The sequence below is a fragment of the Mesoplodon mirus genome, assembly GCF_964341445.2.
Source record: "Mesoplodon mirus genome assembly, chromosome: 5".
Lineage (NCBI taxonomy): Eukaryota > Metazoa > Chordata > Mammalia > Artiodactyla > Ziphiidae > Mesoplodon > Mesoplodon mirus.
In genome coordinates this window covers 38,351,417-38,369,775 of record NC_138980.1, presented here as the reverse complement: position 1 = coordinate 38,369,775, position 18,359 = coordinate 38,351,417, and the positions used below count along the sequence as shown (strand labels likewise).

The window sequence follows — 18,359 nt, the reverse complement described above, 5'->3', positions numbered from 1 at the left end:
GTCCCACTCACCCCTCTGTCTCTGTGCCGAGAGCACTGGCCGGTGCGCAGGGGCTGCCCGCTCACACAGCGTGTGGATGGGTAAGAAGCAGCTTGGCAGCGGTTCTCTTCCCTGGGCCGCCTCCTGCTCCTCTGCAGTGAAAATGCAAGGCTCCTTCCACTCCGACCCTCATCCATTGCTTCTCTCTGGGCCTCCCGGGGACCCACAGCCCCTCTCCTGCTGTGCGTGTCCCTCCTGTGTATCCAGTTGGTGGTCACTCCCGCCACTTCTGAACAGTTCCCCAAGAGGGAGTGTGGACACCCTGCCTGTAACCCTGGATTTCTTTGGGAAGAACTCAGGTTTGCACCTGCCTTACGACTCCCCCAGGCTTCAGCTAATGAGGCTGTTGCTGCGGGAGCTGCTCCCAGGGGGGCTCTGGATACCTGGCTGGGGCTGTGGAGGTGGGGCCCCGGCTTCTCCCTGTGCTTCCTCCCTCCTCCTCGAGCTGGGCGGCAGGTTTGGGAAAGTGAGGGCAACCGACACTGGGTGGCGCCAGAGCCCAGCAGGCCTTCCCACTCTGGGCATGGAAGTAGCCGAAAACAGCTTGGACACTGACAGCTGATCGTAGTCAGGTTCTCCCCACCAGCCTGTCCTGTGTGCTGCTGTGACTGTCCTCCTCCTCACCCCCCCACGCAGTCCCCCTCAGAGCCACACAGAGCGGCCGGCACCAGTGGGACGGCTCCTTGTCACTGCTTTGGTGATGGGTTCCCTAGGATGCTCTTAGTAACACAGAGTTTCTCTTTAAATAAACTTTTTTTAAAAAAGTAACATTTTGTAAATTTGTTCCTTGCAGAAAATGTACAGGTTTGCCAAGGGAGTGTAACAAATAAACCATCAATATAGATTGTAACCGTCGATCTCTACCTCCCACCTTCCCAGAGGCCACGGCTCTTAGTGTTCTCTCTCGGTCTTCTCTCTGGTCTTGTCCTTTTGAGCCCAGCTGGACATAGTCCTGTTCATCCTCCCCATCTCTCTGTCTCGCTCACTCACTGGCTCTCGGTGGCTCACCCATGTCCCTGTGTTCTCCCACACAGGACACAGCTTGGGCTACGGCTTTGTGAACTACGTGACTGCAAAGGATGCAGAGAGAGCGATAAACACGCTGAACGGCCTGCGGCTCCAGTCAAAAACTATTAAGGTAAGGAGCTGCAGTCACCATCTTGTTCATTCCTGGCTGCACAGAGATCTGTGCTGAGCCCTGGCCTGGGTGAGAGACCCCCCACCCTTACTTCACCGGCACCATCACCGCACCATTAGCACAGTCGCGCCTTGAGGCCTGCCGCTCTTTCAGGGCATCCGGGGGGCCTCCTGTCTGCTCAGAAGAGAGACTGTGCGTGTCAGATGTGTGTCGGGTGGTGACCGTCCCAGGCCTTGTGCCTCTGGCTCATGTCCTCCTCAGCCCCACCAGCAACGGGAGGGTCCCCTTGAAGGACTTAGGCTGGGACAGCCCCCTCCCTGGCCCCGGGTGTCCCTTGTGTGTTGGCTCACAGCAGCCTCCTCTGAAGGCCTCCCTGCCGGTCTCTTCTACTGGCCAAGGTGCTCCCGTCCTCTTGCAGCTCCCGACCTCATGCCGAGCGGGTGTTGGGCCAGCCCTGCCCTCTTGCTCGTGCCCGGTCTGCTGTGGCGGCGGCGGCAGCAGCAGCATCCCTCCCGCCTCCTGCCCAGGCTTCCATTCCTGCTCCATCACTGGTATAACCCTTCTCCCACCAGTTCATTCAGCATTCATTTGGCAAATGTTTATGAGTGCCTACTATGTGCTATGCGGTGAACAAAACAAATTCCATGCCCTTGTGGGGCTGGGCCTGTGTGTGTGCGCACGTGCGTGTGCACAAACGATAAAACAGTGAAAGCCAGGTGTGGCAGAGGTAGGCGTCCCAGGGGCGCTGTGTCCTGGGGGGGTGGTTCATGATGACTTGAGGTGACTTGAGGGGAGTGAGGGAGCCATGCAGCACCAGCTGGGAGGGCCTTGGGCAAACCGTCATCAGCGTCATTCCCAGTTCAAGGGCTGTGGCGGCTTCCTGGGACAAGTCGGCGAGTCCTCCAGGCCTCAGGGTGGCTTCCCCAACCTTCACGCTCCTCTCAACCTGCCACTGCTAACCATGCCCTCCTTCTCTCAGCCCGGAGCCCCACCTCCTCCCCACCCCAAGTGTCTGTCTTCAGGCTCTGCCTACCCCTGGACCAACCTTGGGTTTTCCCGACCATCAGTCCCTGCCAAGCCCTCCTGTAGAATATGCCTCGTACCCCTGCCCCACGCAGGACCCTGACCTGGCTTCCTGCAGCAGCCTCTCAGCACTGTGCCCACTGCCCCTCACCTGCAGACTGGTGAGTCAGCCCTCGTTCCTGAGACACACACCTGCCAGAGTCACCAGAGTTGTCTCCCTCGACCCGAAGCCACTGGAATGAGATCATCCTGTTGAGCCTTTGCATCTTCCAGTTCCTCACACCTAGTTCTGAGGGCCGGAAGTCCAAGATCCAGGTGTCGGCAGGTTGCATGCCTTCGGAGGGCTGTGGGCTGTGAAGGAGGATCTGTTCCATGCCCCTCTTCTGGTGCCTGGTGGTCACTGAATCTTGGGCAATCCTCGGCTAATAGAAGCATCACCCCAGTCTCTGCCTTCATCTTCACACGGGGTTCTCCCTGAGTGCATGTCTGTGTCCAAATTTCCCCTTTTTATAAGGACCTCAGTCATTGATTTGGGGCCATCTTATTCCGCTTTGGCCTCATCTTCACTAATCGCATCTATAATGATCCTGTTTCAAATGAGGTCACATTTTGAGGTACTGAGGGTTAGGACTACATGTGAATTTGTGGGGGAACGTAATTCAAAAATTCCTTGTTCTTCAAAAACCTCTCACAGGAATGTTTCCTAAGAATAGGACAGTAGGGCTTCCCTGGTGGCGCAGTGGTTGAGAGTCCGCCTGCCGATGCAGGGGACACAGGTTCATGCCCCGGTCCGGGAAGATCCCACATGCCACGGAGCGGCTGGGCCCGTGACCCATGGCCACTGGGCCTGCGCGTCCGGAGCCTGTGCTCCGCAACGGGAGAGGCCACAACAGTGAGAGGCCCGCGTACCACAAAAAAAAAAAGAATAGGACAGTAGACCTGATTGAGGCAAAGGAGCAGGTGGTGCCGGGAGCTTAGAAAAGAGGGTTCTGGGCCTAGTGTCTCAGAGTGGGGCCAGGGGCACCTGCTGCGTCATCACACACCTGCCGCGAGAGGGTTCTCTAGTGCAGTCTTCTTGGATTCTGATTCGACTCTGAGCTTGACAGTGGCTGAAGAGAAAAGGAAAGCTGCAGTGGCCATCAAGGTCCTTGGAGACACCTGTGCTGAAACGAGCTGAAGCTCACTTGGCTTTGAAAGCATTGCCTCTCTGGGGCTTTATCAGGGGACAATTGTAACTACAGTCAGTGCCAGCCTCCACACCACTCCCACGGTGCTAATTTGAGAATGTTCTTTCTCACAGTGACCTTCACCAAAAGCCAAGGGCAGACCCCAATGCAACCTGTTCTGGACAGATCTGCAAGGGACCAGACAGGATGGTCCTAGGAGGCAGCTCCCTACTGGCCCAGCCTGATCCTGGGAAAGCACAGACTAGCCTGGGTCCCAGCAGGCCTGCCTCCTTCCTTCAGCTGTCCTGCCTGAAATCGGATGCCCCTCATTGGGACATTTGATAAAATTGGACAGCAGACGGTTGGAGTGACCCCCTCTGGCAGGAGTCTGAGTGGGGTGTTCTGTGGGGCTGGTTGACGTAGCTCCGGAAAGTGGAGGCCCAGAAGTGGGGCCAACGTCCTTCCTGGTAGTCAAGGAGCATGACCACGCCCACCTGGGAGGCCCTGGGGAGGCCCCAGGGGCCAAGGTGGCCTCTTGGGGACAGTGCTGCCTCTGCCCCAGGTCGTGAACAAACCATTGGGTGGCCCCAAAGTGTCCCCAGAGTGCCTTAGGCCTGGCTGCAGTGCAGGGAAGCTTCCAGGGTACGTCAGCTTGTACAGTACTGCTCTGTGGAGGCCACCAGCCCCTGACGGGACCCGGTGCCCTGGGGCACCCTTCTGATCAGCATCATTTCTATTCCACTCTCCTCTGACACTCACTTCCATGAGCCCGGCTCCTTTTTGGGTGGAGTTGGACTCTGACCACGCCACACGGTTTCTCCTTCCATCCGCCGTCTCTCCCGCTAGGCTGCATTCTGCTTTGCAGGCAAAGGTAGTGTCTGTCTTCTCCTTTTCTGGAATGTCCCAGGTGCACCCTGAATGTTTGAGAGTCAGCGAGCACATGAATGAAGGGGTGTGTGTGTGTGTGTGGTCTTAGCATGTAGAATTACACCCCTGCCCTTCCTGGCAGGCCTGAGTGTTGTGGTGAGAACACAGCTGTCGTCTTGCCCTTGTGCTGCCCCCTTGGCCTGCAGGGTCCACCCAGCTGTCGCCCCAACCTGGGAGAGCGCCAGAGACCCTTTCCTTGCTACCAGCCCCACACACACGCACCCTCTTATCTAAACCACTGCACAAGCTCCTTTTAGCCTTTCTTCAGCTTTGCAGAACATAAGCCTAAAAAGCATGGGGTCATTTAATATGTGTGTACCCCCAGCGCTCGGGTCCCATCTGGGCTCCCATGGCGAGCTTGCCTGTTGTCAGGTGGGTGTCACGGTCCCAGAGCACCCAGCCCGCTGTCCCCTGGGCTCCTCACAGGCAGGACCAGGTCCCCTTCCCAGCCCTGCTCATTGTCCAGAGAGGCCTGAGGCCATGGTTGGAGCACAGGCAGCTGGGGTTGGCTCCCTGCCCTGCCCCTGATCAGCCATGGACCCTCAGACTCTCGACTGTGAAACAAGAATAATGTCTTGTCATCAGGGTGTGTGAGGGTCCTTGCCTGGCCCATGGGGAGCTGCCAGCACGGGCTGCTCCAGGTGACCTCCTTCCATAGGGTTGGCTTTTTCTCACCCGAAAATTTAACACCCTCCCTCGATGCTTTGGCCACACACCTGCCCTAACGCCAGTGAGCGGTTTTGTTTTCAAGGTGTCATACGCTCGCCCGAGCTCAGAGGTCATCAAAGATGCCAACTTGTACATCAGCGGACTTCCGAGGAACATGACCCAGAAGGATGTGGAGGACATGTTCTCTCGGTTCGGGCGGATCATCAACTCCCGGGTCCTCGTGGATCAGACCACAGGTACGGCGGGTGGCCCGGGATACGGCGAGGTTTTCCTCCAGGCAGGGGCTGGGTCTCCTAGGGAAGACAGATCGCTGTCATTAGTTATTCCACCAATGAGGACAGAATCAAAATGAGAAGACGTTGGTTTTTGTTTAATGAGGCTGGGGAGGTTAAGTGGCATAAAAGCAGCCCTGACATAAAAGCTTAGGCCTGTTATGGTGAAAACACCAAGAGATTCTGGCACTTTCTGCAAACACCCACACGTCCTAGCCTGGACTACGAATGTTGCCATTCTTACTGCAGGCAGTGGTGTGCTGCGTGAGACAGTCTTTAGCTGAGGTCCAGAGTCCCCACCTTTCATTACCCCAGAGCTCCAAGGGTGACTGTTTCTGAGGAGCTGTTCTTCAGTCTTCATGACTTGGGTACCCCGCCCGCCTCAGGTAGCACATTCAAAGCTCAGAGCTCGAAAGCAGTGACTTCCTCAGGCAATCCTGGCCACTTTGCCAGCCCCTCTCAGGTCGTCTCAGTTCAGGACACGAGCAGCTTGGGCGATGGGCTTTGCATAAAGCAGTAAGGCACTGCCAAGCTGAGCCCTGCGTGCCCCGGAAGCAGCCCCTCACTGTGGCCACCGGCCCCACTGGCCTCACACCTGGGGTCGGGCCGGCCCCGCCCAGCCCTGTGCATGGCTCCGTCTGGGGAGCAGCGAGCTCAGGCCACCCTGCTTTAGGGCCCTTCATCTCTGTTCTCAGCAGGAGTGGGAATTTACTGACCAACTAGCAAAAAAGATCACTGCTCAGGGAGCTCAGCGAAGCCAGTGGAATTGACTGCGGTTGGTTTTTATGTTCTTCCAGCACAGAGCGTGTTCACCACCCCCTTGGCTGAGGTAGTCAGACACACACTGGGTGGTCGGGCCAGAGCAGTCGTGGCTCCGAGGTGACCTCCCCTGGGAGGCTGCAGAGCCACACAGAGAGCAGGTGGGCAGGGTATCCTGGCCCATGACAGATGGGGGTGGAGGTGCATGCCTGTTTTCCCACATCCCCCCTAAGCTGTGTGCTCTGGGGCCCACAGTCTTGTCACCTGCACTCCCTTGTCCTGTCCCAGCTGTGGAGGCTCATTTTGGCATGGGCTGGCCCTACCTGCTGCCCAGGCTGCAGTCCTGGGCTGGGGCCCGGCCTGGAGACGAGTGGACAGCTCGAGTCTCCCAGGGGCCTGAGGAGGAGAAGGGGCTTCTGGACCCCAGGCTCTGCTGGAGGGACATAGACTCCACCCACCCGGCCTCCTCCTTTCTGCCCCTCGGCTCTGGGCGGGGGGATGGGCATGAGGTAAAGATGCCGTGTACTTGGTGTAAACCCCTGTTCTGTGCCAGAATACCTTCCTGTGGTCCCTAAATTTCCCCTTACTTATCTTCAAGTGCCAGTTGAGAGAGTGATCCCGTCGGCTGGTCAGCACATGTATTTATCCCCAGCCCCACCTGCACAGAAGCGCCTGAGTGGGCCACCTGGAGACCTGGCGGGGGTGACGGTGCTGGCCCGTATTCTGCCTCCATGGCCCTGCTTTTCCTGATCCTGTACGGACTGCTATGCCTCTGCTCGTCTCTGTCCAGCCCAGCACCGCTGAGCAGGGCCCAGCTCTCAAGTTGGAGTCCACCCACCTTGAGAACGCACCCCCTGCCACATAGCTTTTGTCTGCATCATCCTGAGGGAGGTCTCTCCTGCAGACAGTTCCCTCACCCCTTAGCTGGGACTTTGCCTCCTTTCTCTCTGCAAGGCTGGTGTGTCCTAGAGTTTGGGGGCACCTCAGGGTTGTGCCCTCAGGCCTCCCCGCCAGCTTCTGCCACTTAGGCGAGGGCACAGGGTCCCTACCCCACACCTGTGTCTGTGCTCAGGAGCTTTGCGAGAGGGTGGGGGACGGAAGCCGTGAGGGAGCCCCTGGGGCTCCTCCCTCTCCACAGCCCTCCCCTAGGCCGCGTGTCGAATTGGAGAGTAGAAAGGTGAGCCCCCGGGACTGTGGGCTCCCCTTCCTTCCCTCTGCTCCGGAGGAGGCCACCATGCAGGGCTCCTCTGCTGGGACCCCATGGAGCCCCGGTGGCTGTGGCAGAGAATAGCGGGGCAAGCAAGTTTGTGTGTCAAGTTTGCCTTCGTATGACGTGCTTTTTGAAGAAACAGAGAAGCTTTCTTAAAAAACCTTAATCTCCTGAGCTGACAGAACTTTTTCAAAGAATGTCTTTGCTTCTTTATACATTTTAATTGTGAACTTCGTAGTTGACTCATCTGGAGATCGTGCCACTTATTGGTCTCTGCTCTTAATCCTAAAAACGCTAAAGGAAAAAAAAATCCACAGAGTCATCTTCAAAACGTATACATTCATCCAATCATTGAGTGAGTTTATATTCCCTCACTGTAAGTAACATTCTCTCTCTTACTCGGGTTTTCTTCATTTCACTCGGGCAGTTTTCATTTGATAGTCATTTTGCAAAACCAAACAGGGAAACCACACTTGCGCGCACACACTCTGTCTGCTTGATTGCAAGGTCTTTATAAATAGAGTGGAACCGTATCCTGCAGGCAGCTTTCTGTAGCAGCCAGCCAACCACAGCTTCCAGTGGGATTTGCCTGCAGTTAGATCTCGTTCGGGTTCCCATCTGTCTAAGCTGTCGTTCGTGCCGTTTAAGAGTAAATAAAAACAGTGTATGCCAAGTACGTTTTCAGGTGTTCCTTCTGAACCGAAACTTTAAAATGGGCTCAGGCTCTAGAATTTTCCTGGCACACGTGTGAATTGCTGGGTCTGATCTCACTAATTCAGTGAGCATCTCTGGCTGTGTCAGTTTTAAATTTATACTTAAATAGTGATGGAACCAATCCGGGGGCAGCCCTGAGGCTCTGAGGAGCTGCTGTGCTGGGGGCGCCCAAGAAGGGAGAATTTCCCAGTTGGAGAATTGGGGTGTGTGCTTTAGGACTTGGCGGAGGGCATCCACAGGATGCTCCTGTTGTAAAGAAAGAGCCCCTGCCTGAGGGCCCCTGACTACTGTCTGCTTGTTCACAGGGGGCCCACGGTGTTGCATCCAATTCAGGACAGAGCTTGGGATTCTAGGCCCCGAGGGGACGACCGCGCCTTGCAGTGACACTTGTCATCTCCGCACCAGCCTGATGTGCCCGAGTCTCCCAGGCCCCTCCAAGGCCTTGGGGCCAGCTGGGGATACCCACGCCTTGTTGCCCATCATGGGGACGATGGGTGGGACCCTGCGGGAAATGGCGAGGAAAGGTGCCAGGGTGTGGGAGCTGACTGGGGGACGTTCCTCACGCTCACTTAGCCGGTGGCCCGAGGCCCTGGGCTCTTCTGCTCTGATGGTCGTCACTCACCACATGCTAAAGGCCTTTGTCTAGAGAAGAAATTGTGTCTTACGGCTGTCTGCCTCAGCCTCCCCTACCAGGACACACTGTGCCTCCAGCCCAGGCCTGTCACCCCCAGGCTGGCCCTCGGCCGTCACCAGTACACTTCGACCTTCACACTTGACCCCTGTTTCTTCTCCCCAGGAGAAGGAGCCAGTTCTCTTCCGCAGCTCCACATTCCCTCACCTCAATCCCACCCTATTCCTCGAGTTCTTCAAGGGACGAGGGCCCCCATCATTCCCCCCAGACCCAGAACGAGACGGCATATGGGGCTAGAGGGTGACTGAGCCCCCTACCATCTGGTTTGTTCAGGTCTCACACTTGTGCCAGACTAAGCTGACCCTGCCTTCAGCAGTTGGGCCTGGGACTTAGGTAGCCTGGTCCTGGGCCATGTCCTTGCTCTGTTGAGGGATGGGGTTACAGCAGGCCCAGGACTTGCCTTTGGTGGCTCAGTCCACGTGACAAGAGAAGGTGTTCTCCCAAGGCAGCTTGAGGCGGCGATGAACGGGTGCAAGACAGGGACTCTTCAGCTGCCGGGGAGTCTGTGGGTGGGTGTGTCAGCACCATTGTCGGCAGTTTTCTGGGGAAAGAATGCGTGGCCTCACTTGATTCTGAGGGCAACTTGGGGCCCACAGGAGGTCCCAGGACCTTACAGTGGAAATATCCAAGAGGTGAGTGAGGTGTTGGTGGCAGGAAAGAGTCATCAGGGTTCAGCTTGGTTACTAGGATTCCACGCCCTTGAGGGATGCAGGAGGCTGAGCCAGGCACCGAGCAAACAGGGATTCGGTCAGGCCAGCCCAGGAGGCGACATACTGCAAAGGCTCAGCTGGGGTATGTGGCGAGATGGCCGGGAAGGCCATGGGAGGGAGCTCCCGGAGCCCAGGGACAATTCCTTATCACCCACCTACCCCTCAGCACGCCATGCACCCACACTGCGGTGGGCACCTGGCATCAAAATGGTGACGGAGGACATAATCTCTTCTAATGTGGCTTCTTTTAAGAAAGAGGTCTGGGGTGTCTTATTTGAGACTCCTGTCACCAAAGTATCTTTTGGCACTGAGGCTGTGGAGTCGTTGCTTCAACTCAGAAGAAAGTCTGAAACCTTAATCTTTTATTAGTCATTGTTTGTTTTTTTTAATTTGTTCATGTTTCCATATTTAGGTTTAATTTTTGTTTATCTCATTAACCAAGCATCCAGTTTGAACCACAGTAGCCTGACTGACTTGACTTTTGCTTTTCAGTTTAAAAAATCCTTGCAGTTTTCCCCCTAACTCCATTTTTGTTGGTTTGTTAAAAAGGTTTGTCCAGAGGGGTTGCGTTTATCCGGTTTGACAAACGGTCGGAAGCAGAAGAGGCAATTACCAGTTTCAATGGTCATAAACCCCCAGGTTCCTCCGAGCCCATTACAGTGAAGTTTGCAGCCAATCCCAACCAGAACAAAAACGTGGCGCTGCTCTCCCAGCTGTACCACTCGCCAGCTAGGCGGTTCGGAGGCCCCGTTCATCACCAGGCGCAGAGATTCAGGTGGGTCAGGAGGACGCGCTCTTCCCACCACGGCCACTCGGGCCCCTTCTGGCCGCGCGGAGCCCTGCTGGTTGGTGACTGTGCAGTGGAAGCCTCTGGGCTGATCACATCAGAAAGTCGCGCTCACCGCCATTTCATGTCCCCATGTCCCCCACCTCCATCAGAAAGGTATCTGTATGGAAGCTGTTTATTTCCATCCAAGTGTTGTCTTTAACTAGAATGAAAAAGGTAGTGCAGCTCCCACCAGCTCCCAGGAGAGTGAGTGCATAGCGCTGCAGCCTGCAGTTTCTAGTGATACGCGAGTAGACCCACGAGTTTAAAAGATCATCCCGTATCTGGGAGAGAAAAGATACAGCTTTAGGGGTGCTTATGCAAGAGCCGTTCTTCCAGAGTTTTAAACAGGTTTTAGACATTTGATCAGCGGCCCTAAGGCAAACCTTTCTCATACACCTACCTTGTGGAGTCATTTGGTGTCTAACTATTATTATATGCCTTCTGTTTAAAAGCCACATCCTAGAGGTGAACTGTTTTCCCACCTTCCTTAGTCTTTCCATATAAAATGATTCTAGTCGCCAGGATCTAGCAGAACAGAGACAAGTAGAATCAGTAACTTGGACTCTGAAATCACGCGTGTTACTGCCTCACGAACAGCTGAGATCCCACTTCTCCCAGTGTTGAGAACTGGCATGAGGGCTAATCTCAGGTATGTTATGGATTTCTCTCTGCGACTTTTCAGGGTTCCCGTCTTTGTTTTAAGCGGTGAGGTTGGGTAACACCCTGCTCATTTCCACAGATGCTGTTTTTCAAGGTCTTATTTTCACAGTACAATAATCCAGGGTTCTCAACTCAGCTCAGGTTCCAAAGCTGGCCTTCCTTCATTGGCTTTTCTGGTTTAAAGGCAAAGCAGGGGAAGCGTCTTTGGACAGAAGTGAGCTAAATCCAGTTTTGAAAGTCAGCACGGTCGGCCTCACTGGTGACCTGGTGGGATGTGTAGATAGCCAAGTTCAGTGAGTTACCCAGGAACTCTGGAAAACCAGGAAGCTTGGAGGAGAAGAGAAAGGAGAGATGGGAGGTGCAGAAGGGGCCAGGCAGGAGAGGGACCGTGACCTCCAGAGATGGAAGGAAGGAAGGGGCGGGCGGGAAGTTTCGCCACCAGAAGGCAGACTAAGATAAGAATAAGAAGAAAGAAAACCCAGAAGAGGAGAGGGTTTGCAGTCAGTTCTTATCATGTTGGGAAAAGTCCCCAAATCAAGGAAGAGTCAGTTCTCTTGCACCATCAGAGGAAAGAATGGGGGTGGGTTTCATGACAGTTGAGATGAAACAGATCAGCTCCAACTAGCAGGAGAAAACTCACAAGAATGTATAAGAATGAGAATCATGTCAATAAAAGACAGTAAAATATTACCTCAGATTATTTTCAGTATAATATCTATGTCAAGATTTAGTTAACTATGGTAACTTGGGTCCGTGTCCTACAAAACTTGGAGAAAAGGAGGTCCTTTTAAAAGTCAGAATGTCTTTCCATTTCTCACTGAAAAGCAGCTCATACAGATACTTGGGTGCCTTTTCCCACCCCCATTTCAATGATACTGTGGTCTCACCACTAACAAGCCTCCTGAGTCATCTAACCAATTCAGACATTTGGTACGGGCTGTTTAAAATTATTCTCACAAATTCAAAACCATGGCCCACAGTGTGCCTTGATTCTTCTGTACCTGCATCAGCGATCACCGTTGTGTCAGTGGTCTGCACCTCGGGGGCTGGCCACTCTTCTCCCGTGTCTGCTGAGGGTGTGAATCTGTTTAGTGACACTTGAAGGCACCCCCCACTCACCCCTGGATCAGACCCACAACTCGAACCTGATTTTATTTCGGAGCAGGTAATACTTCTCCACTTGCATTGTGTGGCTTCAGAGATGCTGTATCGTGGTCAAATACTCTTAAATTGATCCTCCAACAGTTACTTTTGAGCTTGTGAAACATCTCAAGGGCCACGTGGCTTCAGTAACAATCTTGTCATCTCCCTTAATCCTTATTGCCCACGACTTGTAGAAGGCTTATTTTTGATGTGACTAATAAGTGGCGCTTTAGAAAGGGGCTCCACATTTTTGGTAAAGCTTGGTGGACTTAGAGTTCATAGCCCTGGCCCTTCTGGGCTGTTAAGAGCCAGCAGCGGAAGGGTGTCTGGAGCTGTGCCCTGCCGGCAATGTCCCTTCACGGGAGTGTGCTATATGCAGGCACCGCTCAGACGTGAACCCTCGGAGAGGGAGGGTGCCGATGGGGGTGGGGCTGGGGTATAAAATTCAGAGAAAGAAAAAAAAATTCAGCCCTCTCCCCACTCCCACCATACCCCCGCAAACACACATACAGATACAGACACAGGATGAGGAACGGTTTCCTCCAGGGAGAGCTGGGGGTGTAACGGCACCTCGGAGGATGTGGAGAAGCTTCCATCACTTAAAATGTGGGAAGTACGGGTGTGACTAAACAGGACCACCCCACCAAGGTGGGAGGGGTGGAGGGAGCGGCTGGTCAGAGGCCACTAGAGGCCATCGCTCTGAGGCCTGACCCCCTGTAGGCAGCAAGCGTCTCTCCTTGGAGTCGACTCCCTACAGAGCAGGGAGCCCATGCCCTCCCTCCGCCCCCATATTGAGTTCCTCTCAGTTGAAAAGTCCTGATTTTGACTGAGTGGGGTGTGTCAGCCCGAGCGCCTCACATGGGCTGCGTGCAGCTCGCTGGCCCGCACTGACCTTGACCTTGCTCTCTGTTTGCTAGGTTCTCCCCTATGGGTGTAGATCACATGAGTGGGCTTTCTGGTGTCAATGTCCCAGGCAACGCTTCTTCGGGCTGGTGCATCTTCATCTACAACCTTGGTCAAGATGCCGATGAGGGAATCCTCTGGCAGATGTTTGGCCCCTTTGGTGCAGTTACCAATGTGAAAGTGATTCGCGACTTCAACACCAACAAGTGCAAAGGCTTTGGTTTTGTGACCATGACAAACTATGAAGAAGCCGCGATGGCCATAGCAAGTCTGAACGGCTACCGCCTGGGGGACAAAATCTTACAGGTTTCCTTCAAAACCAACAAGTCCCACAAATAACTCGCTCATGCTTTTTTTTGTACGGAATAGATAATTAAGAGTGAAGAAGTTGAAACTTTTTTGTTAGTGTACAACTCATTTTGCGCCAATTTTCACAAGTGTTTGTCTTAGTCTAAATGAGAAGTGAAAAGGTTTTTATACTCTGGGATGCAACCGACATGTTCAAATGTTTGAAATCCCACAATGTTAGATCAATTTTAAGTTTCTTAAGTTATTTCCTTTAAAATATATATTAAACAGAAATCTAAGTAGACTGCATTGACTAACCAGTCCTTCGGGATGGTGGTGAAACTGAAGCATGCTTTAACTTCTGAGACTGTCTAACACGCGTTTCATTCGATGTCTCCACAAACTGGATAGAAACAAACAAAAAGAAATGACCTTTTAGTTTTAGTTTTTAAACTAAAGATGTTAGACAGATGCCTTGTGTGCGTTTTCTCAACCGCTTCAACATTTTAAGCGATTTCTGCTTTGGTTGACAGGAAATTGCTTTCCCAAGCAGGTCCCATTGCCACCTCCTGCTCACTCAGCCGATTGGCCCCGGCAGTGGCAGCGGACCCGTCTGCCGTGGGCCACAAGCGGGGAGGGGGGCCACACCAGGCCGGGCCAGGCTCTGCCGAGGACACAAGTGGGTTTCCTAAGCCCAGGCGCCAATGGGAACGGACCAAAGAGTTTCAGGGAAACTCCAGTATATTCCAGAGTCAGATCTCAGCTCCAGGCACGCCTGAAGACGTGTCGCTCCTCTGACATCCCGATTCCTGTCCACACGTTGCATGCATGGTGCCTCCACACATCAGATACTGTTGTTCACAATCATCTCTCCAGTTTCCAAGAGCATTGAACACGGCCCCAGTGCGTAAAATAGCTCTATTTTTTAATGACACAGAAACATTTGAGCATTGTATTTCTCGCATCCCTTCTCGTGAGCGCTAGGCTTTTTTCTATTTTAGTCGGATTTTGTTTTGAAACTTTGCTTTCCTATGAACACTCAGCAGAAAAGTACTTACTTCCTGCCAGTTACCTATTAACCAAAAAAAAAAAAAAGAAAAAAGAAAAAAAAAGAAAAAAAATCCTTTGATTTGTAGTTTTAAAGATTAACCTTCAAAGTTCTCTTCATAACTGCCTTGACATTTTGGGTTGTTCTGTTCTGTTAATTTTCTTTTGCTTTTTTGTGTTTTTCGTTTGTTTTTACTTTTGCATTTAAGACCATTAAATTTGATTTTGTTTTGCTCGAATTTTGTTTTGTTTTTTATTTTACCTTTTCTTTCTTTTTGGCTAGGTAAGGTACAGACAGCCCAGCATTCAGGGAGGATTTATAAGATCTTAAGAAACAAACATATTTGCCTCAAGACAAAGCATTTACAAATCTGTGACGTTAGGATTGTGCCATCACAGATGGTGTTTTTTTAAAATGGGGAGCCGGCAGGGAGAGTGTAAGAGAGGGCCAGAGAAGTAAATAGGCAGGGCCCGATCTCCGGGCAACTCCTCAGGAGCGTGATCTGATTTTTATAAATAACCAGTGTGCAAGAGAATCAAAAACACAATAACTTAGTACCAGCAGTTTTTAGCCTTGACATGAGACTAAAACATGTAACAGTAAGCTGCTTTTTAGTTATTGATGTCATGGAATTGCGGCATTATTTATCTATCTGTTTATTTAAGTGGAAGACATTGGGCAGTAGGCACAGCGTTCTCCAGAGCGGGTCTGTGTTCTGAGCAACCCCTGGACCATTTGAGGCTGCCCGTCCCCCCACCCCCCACTGCTTCCCTCATACTTCACTGAGGGGCTGCCAGCTGCTTGCGTGGTCCTCCTGAATTTCCCATGTTGCCCTCTTCTTCTCCCACAAAGGGCCAAGCTCATACCTTGAAGCCTTGTCTCATAAGTTGGCCAAGTGCCATGGAGGACCTGTCTGCAGCAGAATTTTCCAGATGCTATGTCAAAGCTAGCTTGCGTGCCTCTTCCTGGAACCAAGGCCCGTTTGCCCAGATTTGATGCAAAGAGGGTCCCCACTGCATGTGCCCCGGAGTGGTCTGCACCCCGGGGCTGGGATGTTTTCCTGGAAAAATACGCCGTGTAGGTTGTGCTAGCTTCAGGCCAACATTTCAGTGAAGATGAGGTGCCCAGTCCTGAGAGTGATCCTTGAGTCTCCTCGCTGACACACCATCCTGCCAGCCTGCACTAGTGTTCCATTTCCTACGAGAATTCTGTCAGAGGCCTAAACTGCGAAGTGATGGGCTCACAGCCAGCACCGCAGCTGATTTCCTCCCCTCTGTTTTATTGGAACCACACTGATTATCCTGGTGCTGGCACAGATGAACAGGAAACGTGAAGCGCATACGGACCTTTGAGAGTTGCCTGAAGTTTCTCAGTAAAATTCTCGTTTTACATGGTCCCCACTCTTTGAACATCCTTCTGGCTGAAAACCCCAATGTGCTTCTTTGGGAGTTTTAATTTGTGAGCGTGCGGGAGGATTTGGCCTTTGACGTGTTTTACTCCTGAGAAGTAATTGTCACTCCCATGGAAGTGCCAGATGCTGGCCCTGTGTCCAAAAAGTTCATTACATCTTCTCTCTAGGCCTGTTTGCAAAAGGAAGATCCCATTTTTTTTAAAGTTTTAAATCCAAAAGAAACCGTGTTAAAAAAAAGTTGTGGGTTTTTTTTTTTTACATCTTATTTGTATTTCGTAAAATGAGTGATCTTTTATTTGGGAATTTTGATGAAAAAGTTAAGAGTAGATGATGTTAATTTATTGAAACTTTGGTTTGGTACATAAATACCAAAGAATTCTCTTTTGATTGAATTGAATTATCTTTTGGCCTATGTAACTTCCCCTCATAGTTGTTCACTAAGCAGCTCCAGATTTGTGAACCTGGTTCCAGTTGAGTTATCCATTGTTCATTACCCCGTGGCTCTGCCTTTCTTAGCTTTTCGATGTGATATGGCAAGCTGTGGTTTTCTGCCCTGGCTGTGCCTCTGGTCACACGTCCTATGACTGTGATCCCCCGGCCACCACGGCCACCCTCTTGCCAGAATAACGGAGGAGCTGGGCTTTCTCAGCCCGTGGGCACGTGGCACCGGGTAGGTTTCACCTTTGTCCCCCAAAAGGTGAGTCTTTCCCTTGCCAAGGGCAGCTGCCTTAACCTCCGAGAGTCTGCACTTGGTGTTAGTGCTGGAAACCCAGGGTCTGAACCGTGCTGCTTAGGGAGCCGGCCCCTTGGGAGCTGGCAGCTTGGGGGGAGCCCTGCCGGGTCAGGCAGACAGATGAATCCCAAGACAGTTATTGGCAATAACTTATCGCTGGTTTGCCTCCAGACTAGGGCCATGGACTGACCCCAGTCGCTGTTGGCCTTGAAAATCAGAGTTCACGTCTCCCAGCTGCCCCATTTCCCATCCGATTCAGCCTGACCGGACTTCTCTGTGCTTTCTGCACCCGTCCTGGGTTGGATCACAGAGAGTGAGAATAAGCTGCCGGGGGCCTCTCTTCCCCATAACCCCAACCCTCCACCTGAAATCCTTCCCGTCTTCCCAGGACCCGCGGTACCTCCTGGGCCCTGAGGCAGCTCCTCAGGAAAACACCTGCTGCTCGTCAGATTCCCAGGCCCGGCCCCCACCCGAAGCCCCACGTGCTTTCCGTCGAGGGGCATCGAGAATGGACAGTCCTACGGTAGCTAGCGGTAGGGCTCCCGGCAGGGTTCATATTTCCACACCTTTTGATTGGACTCTGACTTCTAATGATTGTATTTTTCCACAACCTTTTGGTGACAGAGTTCAGTTTTCCGCTTGGTCGTTAAAATAAATAAATAAATGACTCCTTGTAAGTCCCCATGAGGACCGAAGTTAGGCTGACCGGTGGTTTGCAGCGACTCGGGAGGACTGTTTTCACTTCCACCAGGAGAGAAGGCTTGTCTGTTGGTTGCGGCCACCTCTTTATCATGTAATGTTCCGTTTACAGTGATTTGCTCTGGGGGGCACTTTCCCAGCTGCTTCCCATGTTGTACAGTAGATGGGTAGACCTTTTGTATATTAGTGTGTTTTAAGTTATTGATTTGTTTTATATAAAATAATTTATTTTTCAGGTACCATTTTTCATTTTAACTTTGTTTTTACATGGGTTTGTTTTCAATAAAGTATGACACTGCTGTCCAAAAGTCAACAATAAAATGAATCCCATTGTGTTCTTTGGAGGATGCTTATGTAACTAGCCTTTTTTTTTTTTTTGCCTTTTTCTTTTTTTGCCTTTTTTTTTTTTTGCTTTTCAGAAGAAAAAAAAAAGTCCTTCTCAGTTTTCCATCTCCCCAAGTTTGCCTTTTTATCCTTGTGAATAAATGTTCTTTAGTGTTTTAGGAGGAAAAAGCAAACCTAGATTTTGATAAACCAGAAGATTTCAGATTAATAAAGAAGCTTTGAAAGAAGACCATTTTTCAAAATTTTAGTGAAGTGTGAATATTTTTTGTCAATGGCTTTCTCAAAGAGAATGAAACTTTTGCACCATTTTCAGAGTTTTTATAGAGATGCCAAATTGATATATTTACATGTAATGGAAACATGAAAAAGTTTTATTAAACAATTGTTCATAGCTGTGTAGACATTTTAATTCAGTTTCCAAAGCTCTCAAAGTGTATTTTTGGAGTACGGAGTGATAACGGTTTGGGGCGTTATGGTTCCAAACGACTCGATTGTCCGAATACTTAGTTCTTTTCACAGGTATTAGGTTTGTGTTAAACGCTGTATGTTAACTATGACTGGACCTCTGTGATATTTTGGTAATAAATGAAGTGGGATTGTTGAGACACGGTGGTGTAGGGGTGATGGTGTGTGACTTGTAAGCAGCCATCGCCGAGTGACGCGCCAGCCAGGGCCACAGGTGACTTGCTCCTTCCTAGGTGAGCGTGGGCTGCCCCCTGCCAGGCGCTGTGCCAGGCCGTGGCCTTGACCCATGTGGGGAAGGAGGGAGCCCTCAGACAGCCCAGCCTGGAGGACAGAGAGGAAGGCACCAGGACATGCCCTGTGACTGGCTCCCCCACCTCCCTCTGCCCCGCCCAGATGCTGGCCTCCCCCATGGACGCACTCACAAATCAGCCCCCTCCCGCTGGAGACCCAGGGACTCCTCTTCTCCAGGTTCAAAGGTTCCTGGGCCTCCTGTCTTGTCCCTGAGTGTTGCCTGTCT

General features: G+C 52.0%; 1 protein-coding gene across 1 annotated transcript in view; it reads left to right on the top strand.

The window, feature by feature from the left end:
- Positions 1-17,980, top strand: part of ELAVL1 (ELAV like RNA binding protein 1) — a 40,337-nt gene extending 22,357 nt beyond the window's left edge. The window contains exons 3-6 of the mRNA XM_082621362.1: positions 1,074-1,177; positions 5,045-5,198; positions 9,868-10,093; positions 12,868-17,980. Coding sequence (XP_082477488.1) covers positions 1,074-1,177; positions 5,045-5,198; positions 9,868-10,093; positions 12,868-13,192 — 809 coding nt within the window. The 3' untranslated portion in view covers positions 13,193-17,980. The remainder of the gene's footprint in view (positions 1-1,073; positions 1,178-5,044; positions 5,199-9,867; positions 10,094-12,867) is intronic.
- The last annotated feature ends 379 nt before the right edge of the window (positions 17,981-18,359 follow it).